The 17,810-nt window shown below is 56.9% G+C and overlaps 1 protein-coding gene across 1 annotated transcript in view; it reads right to left on the bottom strand.

The window, feature by feature from the left end:
• Positions 1 to 17,810, bottom strand: part of slc35f5 (solute carrier family 35 member F5) — a 39,613-nt gene that overhangs the window by 4,752 nt on the left and 17,051 nt on the right. Inside the window, 21 exon segments of the mRNA NM_001142052.1 lie at positions 998 to 1,083; positions 1,173 to 1,327; positions 8,763 to 8,853; positions 12,335 to 12,351; positions 12,353 to 12,360; positions 12,362 to 12,373; positions 12,375 to 12,402; positions 12,405 to 12,410; positions 12,412 to 12,418; positions 12,421 to 12,425; positions 12,427 to 12,432; positions 12,434 to 12,498; positions 13,597 to 13,604; positions 13,607 to 13,611; positions 13,613 to 13,631; positions 13,633 to 13,646; positions 13,649 to 13,652; positions 13,655 to 13,668; positions 13,670 to 13,698; positions 13,701 to 13,706; positions 15,683 to 15,747. Of these exon segments, the coding sequence (NP_001135524.1) occupies positions 1,005 to 1,083; positions 1,173 to 1,327; positions 8,763 to 8,853; positions 12,335 to 12,351; positions 12,353 to 12,360; positions 12,362 to 12,373; positions 12,375 to 12,402; positions 12,405 to 12,410; positions 12,412 to 12,418; positions 12,421 to 12,425; positions 12,427 to 12,432; positions 12,434 to 12,498; positions 13,597 to 13,604; positions 13,607 to 13,611; positions 13,613 to 13,631; positions 13,633 to 13,646; positions 13,649 to 13,652; positions 13,655 to 13,668; positions 13,670 to 13,698; positions 13,701 to 13,706; positions 15,683 to 15,747 (643 nt within the window). The 3' untranslated portion in view covers positions 998 to 1,004.

The raw sequence follows: 17,810 nt of genomic DNA, 5'->3' as shown, positions 1-17,810 counted from the left end.
CCTAATGATCCCGACCCACGTACAGAACCTGTATACGTGCCTAATGCGCGCGTGTATCCCGACCCACGTACAGAACCTGTATACGTGCCTAATGCGCGCGCGTGTATCCCGACCCACGTACAGAACCTGTATACGTGCCTAATGCGCGCGTGTATCCCGACCCACGTACAGAACCTGTATACGTGCCTAATGCGCACGCGTGTATCCCGACCCACGTACAGAACCTGTATACGTGCCTAATGCGCACGCGTATCCCGACCCACGTACAGAACCTGTATACGTGCCTAATGCGCGCGCGCGTGTATTCCGACCCACGTACAGAACCTGTATACGTGCCTAATGCACACAGGTACAGGCCAAGTGCTGGTGTAATACTGACCCATACGGCGGCGCTCACCCAGGGACTGGCACAAACCCAGGGGTACAGAAAGCCATATGGCAGCACCCACCCAGGGACTGGCACAAACCTAGGGGCAGAGGAAGCCATACGGCAGCGCCCACCCAGGGACTGGCACAAACCAAGGGGCAGAGGAAGCCATACGGCAGCGCCCACCCAGGGACTGGCACAACAGGGGAGAGGAAGCCATACGGCAGCGCCCACCTCAGGACTGGCACAAACCAAGGGGCAGAGGAAGCCATCGGCAGCGCCCACCCAGGGACTGGCACAACCAGAGGGGCAGAGGAAGCCATACAGCAGCGCCCACCCAGGGACTGGCACAAACCAAGGGGCAGAGGAAGCCATACGGCAGTGCCCACCCAGGGACTGGCACAAACCAAGGGGCAGAGGAAGCCATACAGCAATGCCCACCCAGGGACTGGCACAAAACAAGGGGCAGAGGAAGCCATACAGCAATGCCCACCCAGGGACTGGCACAAACCAAGGGGCAGAGGAAGCCATACGGCAGCGCCCACCCAGGGACTGGCACAAACCAAGGGGCAGAGGAAGCCATACGGCAGCGCCCACCCAGGGACTGGCACAAACCAAGGATGCCCGTACCAAGGGCCTATGGACAGGCTCCGGTATCGTCGGACACGCTGTGCAGCGCAATCAGGCTCTGGCTCTGCTCACTGTCGTCCGATACCCTAGAAGCCAGGGAAGAGAGAGGAGACGGGGCATTAGGGGGGCAGACTGGCATGACTGGCACAGCGCTGCGCAGCAGACAAGGCCCAACCTCTGTATCCGATGCTTCCGGCAAATAAAGGCAAAGACCCGGCGAATCCCCACCATGACGGGGTCCCAGTTATTATAGTGGCACAGCAGGGTCACCACGAAGAAGGAAATGAACACGGGAACGGCACCGGCAAAGAACACCCAGGAGAACCGCACCTGGAAGGTAAAGGAGCAACGTTACTGGTATAGGGGCCCCCAGCAGCGGGCACTGCCAGCCGGGTACCGAGGTGCCGCCTAGCAGCGGGCACTGCCAGCCGGGTACCGAGGTGCCGCCTAGCAGCGGGCACTGCCAGCCGGGTACCGAGGTGCCGCCTAGCAGCGGGCACTGCCAGCCGGGTACCGAGGTGCCGCCTAGCAGCGGGCACTGCCAGCCGGGTACCGAGGTGCCGCCTAGCAGCGGGCACTGCCAGCCGGGTACCGAGGTGCTGCTAGCAGACGGGCACTGCACCGGTACGAGGTGCCTGTAGCATGGCAGTCTGGTCCAAATCTGAAGCTACTGCGCAAATTATGACCCAGCGATACAACAAGAGACTTCGGACAACTGAATCCCCACTAAGTGCCACCCACCACCATCATCCCGCGCATCACAGCTCTGTTCCCATCCAACCCTCTCGTCGTCTGTTTCCATGCAACGCCCCTGCTGTCTGTTTCCCATGCCAACCCCTCTCTCCCTGTTTCCATGCCAACTCCCCTCTGTCCTGTTCCCTTCATGCTCACCCTCCCTCGCTCCGCTGTTGACCCATGCTCACCCTCTTCTCGCTCGTCCCATGTCAACCCCCTGTCTGTTCCCTCAATCAACCCCTCTCTCTATCTCTGTTCCCATGTCAACCCCTCTCTCTCTCGGTTCCCCATGCCAACCCTTCCCCTCGCTGTTCCCACTATGCCAACTCCTCTTCGCTGTTCCCCATGCCAACCCTACTCTCTCGCTTCTGTTCCCATCGCCAACCCCCTGCTGGTTCCCCATGCCAACTCCCTCTCTCTCTCTGTCCCCCATCACTCCTCCCTCTCGCTGTCCCATGCCAACGGCTCCCTCTCAGGCGCGCACGTATGATGTAAACGGTATATTTGATTTGATTCTCTGTGGTGTCAGATGTTTCTCTGTGCTATGTTTCGGATCTAAATGTAGGAGGATACTCCGGACGGTCGGACTATTGTTTGTGCATCTCGTTCCTGCTTGGAAGGTATTTTACTGCTTTTCGGTCTCCTCGGCTGTCCCCATGGCCACCCTCTCTCGCCTGTTCCCACATGGCCAACCATCCTTTCTCTCTCTCCCCATGCCAACCCGTTTCTCTCTCCCATGCAACCCCTCTTGTTCCCTCATGCAACCCTCCCTTTGTGTTCCCATGCAACCTCCCCTCTGTTCATGACCAACCCTCCCTCTCTGTTCCCTATGCCAACCCTCCTTCTGTTCCATGCACTCTCTCTCTCTGTTCCCATGCCAACCCCGTCTCCTTCGTTCCCTCATGCCAACCCCTCTCTCTTCTGTTCCCATGCCACTCCCTCTCTCTTCTCTGTTCCGCTCATAGCCAACCTCCCTTCTGTTCCCCATGCCAACCTCCCTCTCTCTGTTCCCCATGCTAACGCCTCCTCTCTTGTTCCCATGCCCACCTCCCTCTCTGCTGTTCCCCATGCCAACCCCTCTCTTTTCCGCATGCATACCCTCCCCTCTCTCTGTTCCCCTGCCTAACCCCCTCTCTTTCTTTCCCCTGCCAACCCTCCTCTTCTCTCTGTTCCCCCTTCAACCTCCCCTCTCTCTGTTTCCCCCATGCCAACCCTCCTCTTCCTTTTCCCCATTGCCATCCCTCTCTCTCTGTTCCCAGCAACCCTCCCTTCTCCTCTCTGTTTCCTCAGCCAACCCTCCTCTCTCCTCTGTTTCCCCATGGCCCAACCCTCCTCTTCTCTGTTCCCATGCCCACCCTCTCTCTCTGTCCCATGCAACTCCCTCTCTTGTCCCATATGCCAACCCCCTCTCTCTGTCCCCATGCCACCCTCTCTCTCGTCTTGTTCCCCATGCACCCCCTCTTTCTCTCTGTTCTCTCATGCCAACCCTCCCTCTCTCTGTCCCCGATGCAACCTCCTCTCTGCTCTCTGTTCCCCATCAACCCCTCTCTTTCTCTCTGTTCCACCATGCGAACCCTCCCTCTCTCTGTTCCCCATGCACCCTCGTTCTCTCTGTTCCCCATGCAACCCCTCTCTCCGTTCCCTCATGCAACCACCCCTCGTCCTTGTTCCCCATGGCCAACCCCTGCCTCTCTCTCGGTTCCCATGCCAACCCCTTCTCTCTCTGTTCCCATGCAACCCCTCCCCTCTCTGTTCCCCATGCAACTCCTCCCCTTTCTCTGTCCCGCATGCCAACCTCCTCTCGTCTGTTCCCTCATGGCCAACACCTTCCCTCTCGCTCTGTTCCCCAATTGCCAAACCTCCCCCTCCTCTGGTTCCCCATGCAACCCCCCTCTCTCTCTGTTCTCCCAGCATTCCCCTCTCTCTGTTCGCCCCAGTGCCAATCCCCTCTCTCTGTCCCCTGCCTAACCCTCCCTCTCTGTTTCCCATGCCAACCTCCCCGTCTCTCTTCCCCATGCAACCCTCCCTCCCTCTCTGTTCCCCATTCGCCAACTCCTCCCTTCCCCTCTCTATCCCATGCCAAACCCTCTCTCTCTCTCGCATGGCCCAACCCCCTCTCGTCCCCGGGCCAACCCCTCTCTCTCTCTCACTGTACCAACCCCTCTTGTCCCAGTGCCAACCCCCCTCTCTCCCGTCCAACTCCCACTTCCTCTCGTGCAACACCCCCCCTCCCCCATGCCAAAAACCCTCCCTCTCTGCTGTCCATGCAAGCCCCTCCTCTTCTCTTGTTCCCCGCAGCCAACCCCACCCTCTCCTGTTCCCCATGCCAACCCCCTCTCTCTGTTCCCATGCCACTCCCCCTTCATCGTAGTTGTTCCCCATTGTCGACTCCCCTTCCTCCTAGCTCTGTTCCCGCATTACGACCCCCTCTCTCTGTCCCATGCGACCCCCCTCTCCTGTGTCCCGCATGCCAACTCCGCCCTCTCTCTCTCTGTCCCATGCCGACCCCTCTCTCTGTCCCCTATAGCCCGACCCCCCCTCTCTCTGTTTCCCCATTGCGACCCGCCTCTCTTCTTTCCTCATGCCAACCCCCTCTTCTCTCTGTCCATGCCGACCCCCCTCTCGTTTCCCTTCATGTGCCGGACCCCCTTCTCTCTGGTCCCCATCCGACCCCCCTCTCTCTCTGTTCCATGGCCAACCCCCTTCGCTGTCGCACCCATAGCCAACCTCCTCCCTCTCTCTGGTCCCCAGTCCGACTCCCCTTCTCTGTTCCGCCATGCCGACCTTCCTCTCGTCTCTGTTCCCATGCCGACCCCCTCTCTTGTTCCTTCAGCCGACCCCCCTCTCTCTGTTCCCATGCACCCTCTCTCATGTCTCTGTTCCCCATGCCGACCCTCCCCTCTCTCCTGTGTCCCCAGCGGACCGCCCGCCCTCTCCTGTTCCCCATGTCGACCGCCCTCTCTCCTGTTCCCATGCCGACCTCGCTCCTCTCTGTCCCAGTTGCCGACCCCTCCTCTGCTGTTTCCCATGCCGACGCCTCCCTCTCTCTGTCCCGCATTCCGACCTCCCTTTTCTGTTCCGCATGCCGACCCTCCTTCTCTCTGTTCCCTCATTGCAGACCCCCCTCTCTCTGTCCCATGCGACCCCCCTCTCCTGTTCCCCATTGCCGACCCCCTATCTCTGTTCCCCATGGCCACCCCCTCTCCTGTTGCCCAATTGCCCGACCTCCCTCTCTCTCTTTCCATAGCCGACCCCGCCTGGTCTCGTGTCTCTGCTGTCCCCATGGCGACCGGGAGGGGGGGGGCGCGCCCCGGTCTCTGTTTCCGCGCATGCCGACTCCTCCTCTCTCTTTCCCCATAGCAATACCCCCCCTCTGCTGTTCCTACATGCAACCTCCCTCTCTGTTCCCATAACCCCCTCTCTCGTTCTCTCCATGCCGACCCCCTCTCTGTCTTCTGTTCCACATCCGACCCTCTGTTCCCATGCGACCTCCCTCTCTCTGTTCCCCATTGCCAACCCCCTCTCTCTGGTTCCCATGCCAACCCCCTCTCTCTGTTCCCATGCCAACCTCCCCCTCCTGTCCCTCCCGCAACCCGCTCTCTCTGTTCCCACTCCGACCCCCCCCGTCTCTCTGTCCCATTGGTCCGACCCCCCCTCTCTCGTTCCCGATGCGGACCCCCCCTCTCTCTCTGTTCGCCATGCCTGACCCCTCGCTCTCTGCCCCATGCTGACCCCCCCTCTCTCTGTTTCCCCATGGCCGACCCCCCCTCTCTCTGTTCCCCCATGCTGACCCCCCTCTCGTCTCAGTTCCCCATTCCAACCCCCTACTCCCCCTTGCGGCCCCCCTCCAGTCTCGCTCTATCCCAATTGCTGGACTTCCCCCCCAGTCTCTCTTTCCCCATGCGACCCCCCCCTCCTCTATCTTCTCTCAGTTCCGCCATTGCCAACCCCCCCAGTCTCGTCTTGTTTCCCCATGCCGGACCCCCTCGTCCAGGTCTCTCTGTCCTCATGCTGACCCCCTCCCCTCCATCTCTGCAGTTCCCATGCCAAGCCCCAGCTCTCTGTTCCCCATGACTGACCTCCCCCCCCTTTCTCGTTTCCGCATTGCTGACCCCCCCATCTCTCTGACCGTGGGAAGTGGCATGCTGAGGAACCTCGAGAGCTGGATAAGCGGCGCTCGGCCGGCCGCACTCGCACTTTGGTCGCTTTTGCTGAAGTCGGGAGTTTTATTGTGCCCCCTCCCAGGGAAAGGGAAACGGCTCCGCACAAGCTGCTCGGAATGCTGGCAATACGGCAATAATCATTGGCTAATGTTCTGCAATAAATTGAAGCCATTTGCTCTGCGCTATAATTAGAGAAACAATTACACAATTAGGGTTTGGGAAAAACAAAAACTTAAAAAAAAAAAAAAAAAAAATAAAAAGAGAAGTCAGGATGTTCCGTGGGGTCCCCTGTGCCGATATTGGGGTGCTCTGCTTTTGTACAGCCTGGCCAGTCACCCTATTCATATTATCTGCCCCCCCCCCCCAAGGCACAGCCCACTGCCCCCCAAACTGTCCCCTCTGGCTTTGTACAGCCTGGCCAGTACTCTTATTCATATTATCGCTCCCCCCCCCCCCCAAGGCACAGCCCACTGCCCCCAACTGTCCCCTCTGGCTTTGTACAGCCTGGCCAGTCCCCTATTCATATTATCTGCTCCCCCCCCCCCCCCCCAAGGCACAGCCCACTGCCCCCGCAACTGTCCCTCTGGCTTTGTACAGCTTGGCCAGTCACCCTATTCATATTATCTGCTCCCCCCCCCCCCCCCGAAGGCACAGCCACTGCCCCCCAACTGTCCCTCTGGCTTTGTACAGCCTGGCCAGTCACCCTATTCATATTATCTTGCCCCCCCCCAAGGCACAGCCCACTGGCCCCCAACTGTCCCCTCTGCTTTGTACAGTCCTGGCCAGTCACCCTATTCATTTATCTGCCCCCCCAAGGCACAGCCACTGCCCCCTCAAAGTCCCTCTGGCTTTGTACAGCCTGGCCAGTCACCCCTATTCATATTATCTGCCCCCCCCCCAAGGCACAGCCACTGCCCCCAACTGTCCCTCTGGCTTTGTACAGCCTGGCCAGTCACCTATTCATATTATCTGCTCCCCCCCCCCCCTCCAAGCGACAGCCCACTGCCCCCCAACTGTCCCCTCTGGCTTTGTACAGCCTGGCCAGTCACCTCTATTCATATTATCTGCTCCCCCCCCCCCCAAGGCACAGCCCACTGCCCCCAACTGTCCCCTCTGGCTTTGTACAGCGGCCAGTCACCCATTCATATTATTGCTCCCCCCCAAGGCACAGCCCACTGCCCCCCAACTGTCCCTCTTGGCTTGTACAGCCTGGCCAGTCACCCTATTCATATTATCTGCCCCCCCCCCCCCAAGGCACAGCCACTGCCCCCAACGGTGTCCCCTCTGGCTTGTACATGCCTGGCCATGTCATCTCTACTTTCATATAGCTGCCCCCCTCCAAGGACAGCAACTGCAGCCAACTGTCCCCCTCTGGCTTTGTACAGTCTGGCCCGTACGCGCTATTCATAGTACTCCCCCGCCCCCCCCTAAGGCACAGCCCACATGCCCCTCAACTGTCCCCTCGGGCTTTGTAGCACCTGGCCAGTCACCCTATTTCATCTATTATCTGCCCCTCCCCAAAGGCACGCCTACTGCCCGCCCACTGTCCCTGTGTCGTACAGCCTTGGCCATACCCTATTGCATATAATCTGTCCCCCCCCCCCCCCCCACCCCCCCCGCCCCAAGCAACAGCCCACGCCCCCATCTTCCCCCATTCTGGCTGTTGTACAGCCTGGCCAGTTGCACCCTATTCATATTATCTGCCCCCAAGGCACAGCACGCCCCCCACTGTTCCTCCTCTGGCTTTGTAACAGCCTGCAGGTCACCTATTCATATTATCTTGCCCCCCCCCAAGGCAGCAGCCAATGCCCCAAGTGTCCGCATCTGGCTTGTACAGCCTGGCCAGTCACCTCATTCAGATACTCCCCCCCCAATGCACAGCCAATGCCCCTCAATCTGTCCCTCTGGCTTGTACAGCCTGGTCTTACCTATTCATATTATCGTGCTCCCCCCCAACGGCAACAGCCCAATCCCAACGTCCCTCTCCTTTGTACAGCCTGGCAGTCACTCCTATCATGATTATCTGCCCCCCCAAGGCACAGCAATGCCCCCGCAACTGTCCCTTCTGGCTTTGTACAGCCTGCCAGTCACCTATTCATATTATCTGCTCCCCCCTCAAGGCACAGCCCACTGCCCCCCAACTGTCCCCTCTGGCTTTGTACAGCCTGGCCAGTCACCCTATTCATATTATCTGCCCCCCCCCCCCCAGGCACAGCCCCAATGCCCCCCAACTGTCCCCTCTGCTTTGTACAGCCTGGCCAGTCACCCTATTCATATTATCTGCTCCCCCCCCCCCCCCCAAGCATCAGCCATCTGCCCCCGCAACTGTCCCTCTGGCTTTGTACAGCCTGGCCAGTCCCCTATTCATATTATGCCGCCCCCCCCCCCCCAAGGCACAGCCCACCTAGCCCAACTGTCCCCTCTGGCTTTGTACAGCCTGGCCAGTCACCCTATTCATATTATCTGCCGTCCCCCCCCCCAAGGCACAGCCCAATGCCCCCAACTGTCCCCTCTGGCTTATGTACAGCCTGGCCAGTCACCCTATCATATTATCTGCCCCCCCCCCCCCAAGGCACAGCCCACTGCCCCCCAACTGTCCCCTCTGGCTTTGTACAGCCTGGCCAGTCACCCTATTCATATTATCTGCCCCCCCCCCCCCCAAGGCACAGCCCAATGCCCCCCAACTGTCCCCTCTGGCTTTGTACAGCCTGGCCAGTCATTGCACTTACTCGCCCCTCTGTAGGCCCCCAAGGGGACTCGCCCCTCTGTAGGCCCCCAAGGGGACTCGCCCCTCTGTAGGCCCCCAAGGGGACTCGCCCTGTGTGGCCCCCAAGGGGACTCGCCCCGTGTGGCCCCAAGGGACTTACCTTCTGTAGGCACATGTCAGCAATGACAGAGAGAGGGATGGTCAGGCTGAGGGCCAACGTGCCGATGAGGGAGGAGGTCAGGAAACAGCCCCTACACAGAGAGAGAGAAGAAATCATTGTAAATCCAAAAGAGCTCAAATATATCTACTCACATTAGAGCCATATCGCCCCCTCCTGGCGCTTTGGCTGAAGCACTGACACAGACACACAAAGGAACTGTCTGACTTCTGGCAATGCTGTAATGTGCCACACAGGCTGTGCCAGCTACGGGTACTGGGCAGAGAGGTGCCACACAGGCTGTGCCAGCTACGGGTACTGGGCAGAGAGGTGCCACACAGGCTGAGCCAGCTACGGGTACTGGGCAGAGAGGTGCCACACAGGCTGTGCCAGCTACGGGTACTGGGCAGAGAGGTGCCACACAGGCTGTGCCAGCTACGGGTACTGGGCAGAGAGGTGCCACACAGGCTGAGCCAGCTACGGGTACTGGGCAGAGAGGTGCCACACAGGCTGTGCCAGCTACGGGTACTGCAAGAGAGGTGCCACACAGGCTGACCAGCTTACCGGTACTGGGCAGAGAGGTGCCACACAGGCTGAGCCAGCTACGGGTACTGGCAGAGAGGTGCCACACAGGCTGAGCCAGCTACGGGTACTGGGCAGAGAGGTGCCACACAGGCTGAGCCAGCTACGGGTACTGGGCAGAGAGGTGCCACACAGGCTGAGCCAGCTACGGGTACTGGGCAGAGAGGTGCCACACAGGCTGAGCCAGCTACGGGTACTGGGCAGAGAGGTGCCACACAGGCTGAGCCAGCTACGGGTCAACTGGGCAGAGAGGTGCCACACAGACTGTGCCAGCTACGGGTACTGGGCAGAGAGGTGCCACACAGGCTGAGCCAGCTAGCGGTACTGGGCAGAGAGGTGCCACACAGGCTGAGCAGCTAACGGGTACTGGGCAGAGAGGTGCCCACATCATTTCGCTATAGGGTGAGCCAGCTACGGGTACTGGGCAGAGAGGTGCCACACAGGCTGAGCCAGCTACGGGTACTGGCAGAGAGGTGCCACACAGGCTGTGCCAGCTACGGGTACTGGGCAGAGAGGTGCCACACAGGCTGTGCCAGCTACGGGTACTGGGCAGAGAGGTGCCACACAGGCTGTGCCAGCTACGGGTACTGGGCAGAGAGGTGCCACACAGGCTGTGCAGCTACGGGTACTGGGCAGAGAGGTGCCACACAGACTGTGCCAGCTACCGGGTACTGGGCAGAGAGGTGCCACACAGGCTGTGCCAGCTACGGGTACTGGGCAGAGAGGTGCCACACCGTGCTGTGCCAGCTACGGGTACTGGGCAGAGAGGTGCCACACCGGCTGTGCCAGCTACGGGTACTGGGCAGAGAGGTGCCACACCGGCTGTGCCAGCTACGGGTACTGGGCAGAGAGGTGCCACACAGGCTGTGCCAGCTACGGGTACTGGGCAGAGAGGTGCCACACAGGCTGTGCCAGCTACGGGTACTGGGCAGAGAGGTGCCACACAGGCTGTGCCAGCTACGGGTACTGGGCAGAGAGGTGCCACACAGGCTGTGCCAGCTACGGGTACTGGGCAGAGAGGTGCCACACAGGCTGTGCCAGCTACGGGTACTGGGCAGAGAGGTGCCACACAGACTGTGCCAGCTACGGGTACTGGGCAGAGAGGTGCCACACAGACTGCCAAAAGGAACAGGAGCCCGATGCCTAATGGCGTTATTATTATTATTATTATTATTATTCACATCTACATAAATCCCAAACAAGGAAAAAAACCACAAACAGCAAAAATATTTGAATTTTTAGCGCCACCTGGTGTACAAACTGCAACATTACAGGCGGATATTCCCTTAATTGTGCTCTTCAGTGACCAGCAGGCGTGGCTACGTGGCTACCAACTGATCTCACACACACAATCCATCTCAACGGGGAGTTCTTTTCCCACCGCTCTCTTCTAGATTCCCCAGTCCCACAGTGGCCCCCGAGCCGCTCTCTTCTAGATTCCCCAGTCCCACAGTGGCCCCCGAGCCGCTCTCTTCTAGATTCCCCAGTCCCACAGTGGCCCCCGAGCCACTCTCTTCTAGATTCCCCAGTCCCACAGTGGCCCCCGAGCCACTCTCTTCTAGATTCCCCAGTCCCACAACGGCCCCCGAGCCGCTCTCTTCTAGATTCCCCAGTCCCACAAAGGCCCCGAGCCGCTCTCTTCTAGATTCCCCAGTCCACAAAAGGCCCACGAGCCACTCTCTTCTAGATTCCCCAGTCCCACAGTGGCCCCCGAGCCGCTCTCTTCTAGATTCCCCAGTCCCACAGTGGCCCCCGAGCCGCTCTCTTCTAGATTCCCCAGTCCCAGGCCCCCGAGCCGCTCTCTTCTAGATTCCCCAGTCCCACAGTGGCCCCCGAGCCGCTCTCTTCTAGATTCCCCAGTCCCGACAGTGGCCCCCAGCTGTCTCTTCTAGATCCCTAGTCCACAACGGTCCCGAGCCCTTCTCTTTAGAGTTCCCAGTCCCACAACGGGCCCTCGAGCCGCTCTCTTCTAGGATACCCCCATCCCAGCAATAGGCCCCCCGAGCCGCTCTCTTTCTAGCTCCCCCCAGTCCCACAGTGGCCCCGATAGCACTGCTCTTCAGGATTCCCAAGTCCACAGTGGCCCCGCGAGCCGTGTCTCTTTCTAGATTCCCTCATCCAACAGTTGGCCCCGATGCCGCTTCTTCCTAGATTCCCCAGTCCCTACAGTGGCCCCCCGATGCCGTCTCGTCTTCTAGATTCCCTGCATCCCCTACAAAGGCCCCCGAGCCGCTCTCTTCTAGATTCCCTTCATTCCCACAGTGCCTCCGAGCTCGCTCTCTTCTAGGATTCCACGTTCCCCACAAAGGCCCCGGCTTCGCTCCGTTCTAGATTTCCCAGTCCCCCATGGGCCGCCCGAGCCACTCTCTCTAGATTCCCAGTCCAGTCCTTGATCAGTACACCCAATCCAACAATTTGCCCTGTACCAATTAATAATTTTACAATGTATAAGCCTGAAATTACAGCTAAAAGAGCCAATTGTCTGGCTCCTCTGGCATGATTATCTATTTCTCTACCAATGTGTCCTTAGGCAGTAACGGCCAGCCCCCCCCCCCCCCTCAACGGGCAGCCCTCCATGGCAGGTTGAACGGGCCCCAGTGGGCCCCCGGCAGTGAAACGGCCCCAGTTTGGCTCTTACTCTGGCAGGTGAACGGGCCCCAGTTGGGCTCCCGGCAGGTGAACGGGCCAGTTTGGCCCTCCGAGGTTGAACGGGCCCAGTTGGGGTCTTCCCCGGCCGGTGTGAACTGGTCCCAGCAAGGGTGATGGCCCCGCAGGTTAACGGCCCCAGTTGGGCCGGTCAGGTGAATGGCCCCAGTTGGCCCCGCAGGTGAAGGCCCCATTGGGCCGCGCGGTGATATGGCCCAGTTTGGGCCCCCTGGCAAGGTGTAACGGGCCCCAGTTTGGCCCCGGCAGGTGAATGGCCCTCCAGTTGGGGCCCCGCAAGGTGAATGGGCCTCAGTTGAGTACAATGATACGGCCAAGCCGGGACTCACCACAACCTCACATGAAATAGACAAGATCGGTTCCGATGACCGTTGATGAGAGATGGTGAGAAGTTCCAACCAGTATCTGGGAACCGAAGGCTAGCAAATGCCAGTGTAGTGCAGCAGGAAGAAGCCGGGCCAGAGCAGCAGCAGGTTGAATAGCCCGACGAATCCTGAAAGGCAGGTCAATAGAATGAGCCCCACAGTCACCATTTCTTCCTTGGCGCACAGCGGATGGGCACATACTGCCACCGAGGGGGCCAATCTCTGATACACTCCCCGGATCAGGCAAGTTACCGAGTAGCAGATGCTTTACAGTTAACAGTAGCATAGAACAGAAAGGCAATAAAGTACATGAAAGTTTCCTAACAACAATCACAGTCCCAATTATGCAAAGGGATCGGCAGTAACCGATGGTGGTATGGTTGCCATAGTGTTCCGCTTATGACAGTAAGTATGGGGTCGCAGCTTATTGTGTGCCAGAATTAACATTCCATCTTATATTGGTATTTGAATACATATGGGTTAGGGTGTGCCAGATGTTTCCCTTAGGACAGTACAGTATGGGGTGTACAGCTATTGTGTGCCCCAGAACATTCCCTTGCCTGTATATTTTGTAAGTTATACATATGGGTACGGGGGTTGCCATATGGTTTCCCTTAGACAGTGTACAGTATGGGGGTAATCGGCTTATTGTGTGCCCAAACAGTTCCTTTCTCTTGTATATTGTATTTAGTACATATGGGTAGGGGGGTGCCATAGTGTTTCCCCTTAGACAGTACATGTATGGGGGTACAGCTATTGTGTGCCCAGAACAATTCCTTCTCTGTATATTTGTGTAGTTATACATATGGTATGGGGGTGCCATAGTGTTTCCTTGACAGTACATGTATGGGGGTACAGCTTATTGTGTGCCAGTAACATTCCCTCTCTGTATATTGTCGTTATTAAAATGGGTAAGGAGTGCCATAAGTTGTTCTCCCTTAGACAGTACGTATTGGGGGTACAGCTTATTTGTGTGCCGCAGACACATTCCCCCTGTATATTTTTATTTATAGCATATTGGCTAGGAGGTGCCATAGGTGTTCCCTTAGACAGTACAGGTATGGGGGGTACAGCTAATGTGTGCCCTAGAACATTTCTTCCTGTTATATTTGTATTTATACATATGGTGTAGGAGGTGCCATAAGGTGTGTTCCTAGACAGTAACAGTATGGGTACAGCTTAAGTGTGCCCATAACATTCTTACCAGTACCTGCCCCACACAACTCCAAAAAACTGGGAATAATCCAGTTTGTCCTCTCGGTTCCACCTTGCGTTTAGCATACCTCTATATAAACCGCTATAGAGCACAGCCCCCAGTAACTTCGACCATGGGAGCCTACGGGGAAAGAAAACCACAGATAAATACATTCCTTTGATCTGCCCCCCCGTGCCTGTCCATCACCCAGTATCTGTACCCCTGATACACATCCACGGTAACCACATACAATATTCCCTGTACGTGCCCCCCCCGTGCCTGTCCACCAGTATGCTTGGTAACCGCCCAGATTACCACACAGCACAGGTAACATCTACATATTCCTGTACCTGTCCCCCCTTGCCTGTCCCATCCCATAATCTGTGACCCAGACACACAACACACATGGTAACACTAAATATTCGCTCTATCTGCCCCCCCCCCCCATATCTGTCCCCGCAGATACACACACAGAGGTTAACACTACATATTCCTGTATCGCCCCCCGTCCCGTCCCCAGTAATCTGTAACCGTGCCCAGATACATGCACTCACGTAAACCCTAAATATTCCTGATCTGCCCCCACCGTGCTGTCCACTCAGTATCCGTTACCCCAGACACGAAGCGACAGGTAACACTAAATACCTGTACTGCCCCCCCCCGTGGCTGTCCCCCCCCCAGTATTGCTACCCCCAGATACACACACCCGTAACACTATAATATTCTGACTGCCCCCACCCTCCGTTGCTGTCCAGCTCAGTATGCCGTACCCCAGTACATAACACGAGGTAAACTACTTAAATAATTTCCGTACTGCCCCCCCTCCCGTTGCCTGGCCCCCCCCAGATCCGTACCCCCAGAACCACTATCAGTAAAACTAAAATTCCTGTAGCCTGCCCCCCCCCGCTCCTGTCCCACTCGTAGCCGTACCCCGACACTAACACAGATTGGTATACTACAAATATTCCTGGTATCTGCCCCCCGCCCTGTGCTCTGTCCCCCCCCAGTACCGACCCCAGAAACACGACACAGCACGGTATACACTAAATATCCTGTAACGCCCCCCCCTGTCCTGGTCCCAGCCAGTATCTGTAGCCCAGAACACACACACAGGTATTAACTAAATAATCCTAATTGCCCCCCTCCCTCCTAGTCTCTGTACCCCAGAACACACACAGAGGTAGACACTAAATATTCCTGTACCTGCCCCCCCCCCGTGCCTGTCCCCCCCAGTATCTGTTACCCAGATACACACACACGTAACACTAAATATCCTGTACCTGCCCCCCTCCCCGTGCCTGTCCCACTCAGTATCCGTACCCCCAGACGACTAACACAGGTAACACTAATATTCCTGTACCTGCCCCCCCGGCCTGATCCCCCCAGTATCCGTACCCCCAGATACACACACACGTAACACTAAATATTCCTGTACCTTGCCCCCCCCCCCCCGTGCCTGTCCCACTCAGTATCCGTACCCCCAGACACTAACACGGGTAAAACTAAATATTCTCTGTATCTGGCCCCCCCGTGCCTGTCCCCCCAGTATCCGTACCCACAATACACACAGTACACGTAACCCCTAAATATTCCTGTATCTGCCCCCCCCCCGGTGCCTGTCCCACCCAGTATCCGTACACCAGATACACACACACGTAACACTAAATATTCCTGTATCTGCCCCCCCCCCCGTGCCTGTCCCACCCAGTATCCGTACCCCCAGACACACACGCACAGGTAACACTAAATATTCCTGTATCTGCCCCCCCCCCCTAGTATCTGTACCCCCAGATACACACACACAGGTAACACTAAATATTCCTGTATCTGCCCCCCCCCCCCCCCAGTATCTTGTACCCCCAGATACACACACACAGGTAACACTAAATAATTCTGTACCTGCCCCCCCCCCCCCCCCCGTGCCTGTCCCACCCAGTATCTGTACCCCCAGATACACACACAGGTAACACTAAATAATCTGTACCTGCCCCCCCCCCGTGCCTGTCCCACCCAGTATCTGTACCCCCAGGCTTTATTGAGAAAGCAGTTCCACAGCCTGGTTCTTTATCCCCTGTACCCCTAAAATACACATAAGAGGCTGCAATAGAGGATTTTACCTATAGTGTCTTTTCCTCTTGATTGGTCTGATCCAGACAGACTGACAAGCACCACCCCTCCAACACTGCAAGAAATGGCCCTCGTCAGCTACAGTAGCTTAATTCCCATTGGTACAATTAGATACAATTACACAACATAGAACAAAATAAGAGGGGGGCTCGGGGTACTATACTGAGAGTAGGTAGGAGTAAGGAAAGGGGGGCTCGGGGTACAATAGTGAGAGTAGGTAGGAGTAAGGAAAGGGGGGCTCGGGGTACAATAGTGAGAGTAGGTAGGAGTATGGAAAGGGGGGCTCAAGGTACTATAGCGAGAGTAGGTAGGAAAGGGGAGCTTGGGGTACAGTAGTGAGAGTAGGTAGGAGTAAGGAAAGGGGTCTCGGGGTACAATAGTGAGAGTAGGTAGGAGTATGGAAAGGGGGGCTCAAGGTACTATAGCGAGAGTAGGTAGGAAAGGGGAGCTTGGGGTTACAGTAGTGAGAGTAGGTAGGAGTAAGGAAAAGGGGGCTTCGCGGTACAATAGTGAGAGTAGGTAGGAGTAAGGAAGAGGGGCTTCGGGTTATCTATACTGAGAGTAGGTAGGAGTAAGGGAAGGGGGGCTGCAAGCACTATAGTGAGAGTAGGTAGGAGTAAGAAAGGGGGGCTCGGGGTACAATAGTGAGAGTAGGTAGGAGTAAGGAAAGGGGGGCTCGGGGTACAATAGTGAGAGTAGGTAGGAGTAAGGAAAGGGGGGCTCGGGGTACAATAGTGAGAGTAGGTAGGAGTAAGGAAAGGGGGTCTCGGGGTATGCAATAGTGAGAGTAGGTAGGAGTATGGAAAGGGGGGCTCAAGGTACTATAGTGAGAGTAGGTAGGAGTATGTGAAAGGGGGCGCAAGTACTATAGCGAGGAGTAGGTAGGAGTATGGAAAGGGGGGCTCAAGGTACTATAGCGAGAGTAGGTAGGAAAGGGGAGCTTTGGGGTACAGTAGTGAGAGTAGGTAGAAGGAAAGGGGGGCTCGCAGGTACTATAGTGAGAGTAGGTAGGAGTATGGAAAAGGGGGGCTCAAGGTACTATAGTGAGAGTAGGTAGGAGTATGGAAAGGGGGGCTCAAGGTACTATAGTGAGAGTAGGTAGGAGTAAGGAAAGGGGGCCTTTGGGGTACAATAGTGAGAGTAGGTAGGAGTATGGAAAGGGGGGCTCAAGGTACTATAGCGAGAGTAGGTAGGAAAGGGGAGCTTGGGGTACAGTAGTGAGAGTAGGTAGGAGTATGGAAAGGGGGGCTCAAAGGTACTATAGTGAGAGTAAGGTATGGTAGTATGGAAAGGGGGCTCAAGGTACTATAGCGAGAGTAGGTAGGAAAGGGGAGCTTGGGGTACTATAGTGAGAGTAGGTAGGAGTATGGAAAGGAGGGCTCAAGGTACTATAGTGAGAGTAGGTAGGAGTAAGGAAAGGGGAGCTTGGGGTACCATAGTGAGAGTAGGTAGGAGTTAGGAAAGGGGGGCTTGGGGTACAGTAGTGAGAGTAGGTAGGAGTAAGGAAAGGGGGCTCGGGGTAACCATAGTGAGAGTAGGTAGGAGTATGGAAAAGGGGGCTCAAGGTACTATAGCGAGAGTAGGTAGGAAAGGGGAGCTTTGGGGTACAGTATGAGGAGTAAAGGTATGAAGGAAAGGGGGTGCTCGAAGGTAACTAATAACGTGAAGAGTAGGTAAGGAGTAGGAAAGGGGGCTCAAGGTAACTAATACTGTGAGAGTAGGTAGGAGTATGTGAAAGGGGGCCAAGGTACTTTAGGCGAGAGATGGTAGGAAAAGGGGAGCTTGGGGTTACGTAGTGAGAGTAAGGTAGGTAGTTAGGTGAAGGGGGGCTTGGGGTACAGTACGGAAGAGTAGGTAGGTCAGTATGGAAGGGGGGCTTGGGTACATATAGTGAGAGTAGGTAGGAGTAAGTGAAGGGGGGCTCTGGGTCAATAGTAGAGTAGGTAGGAGTAAGGATAGGGGGGCCTCTGGGGTACAATACTGAGAGTAAGGTGGAGTATGGAAAGGGGGGCTGGGTATCGCTATAGTGAGAGTAGGTAGGCAGTAAGGAAGGGGGGCTCGGGTACAGTGTGAGAGAGGTAGGAGTTAGAAAGGGGGGTCGGTAAGCAATATGTGAGA

This window comes from Xenopus tropicalis, chromosome 9 (genome assembly GCF_000004195.4).
Source record: "Xenopus tropicalis strain Nigerian chromosome 9, UCB_Xtro_10.0, whole genome shotgun sequence".
Lineage (NCBI taxonomy): Eukaryota > Metazoa > Chordata > Amphibia > Anura > Pipidae > Xenopus > Xenopus tropicalis.
Note: the sequence above shows the minus strand (reverse complement) of the source record. Positions and strands in the feature narration are given on the sequence as shown.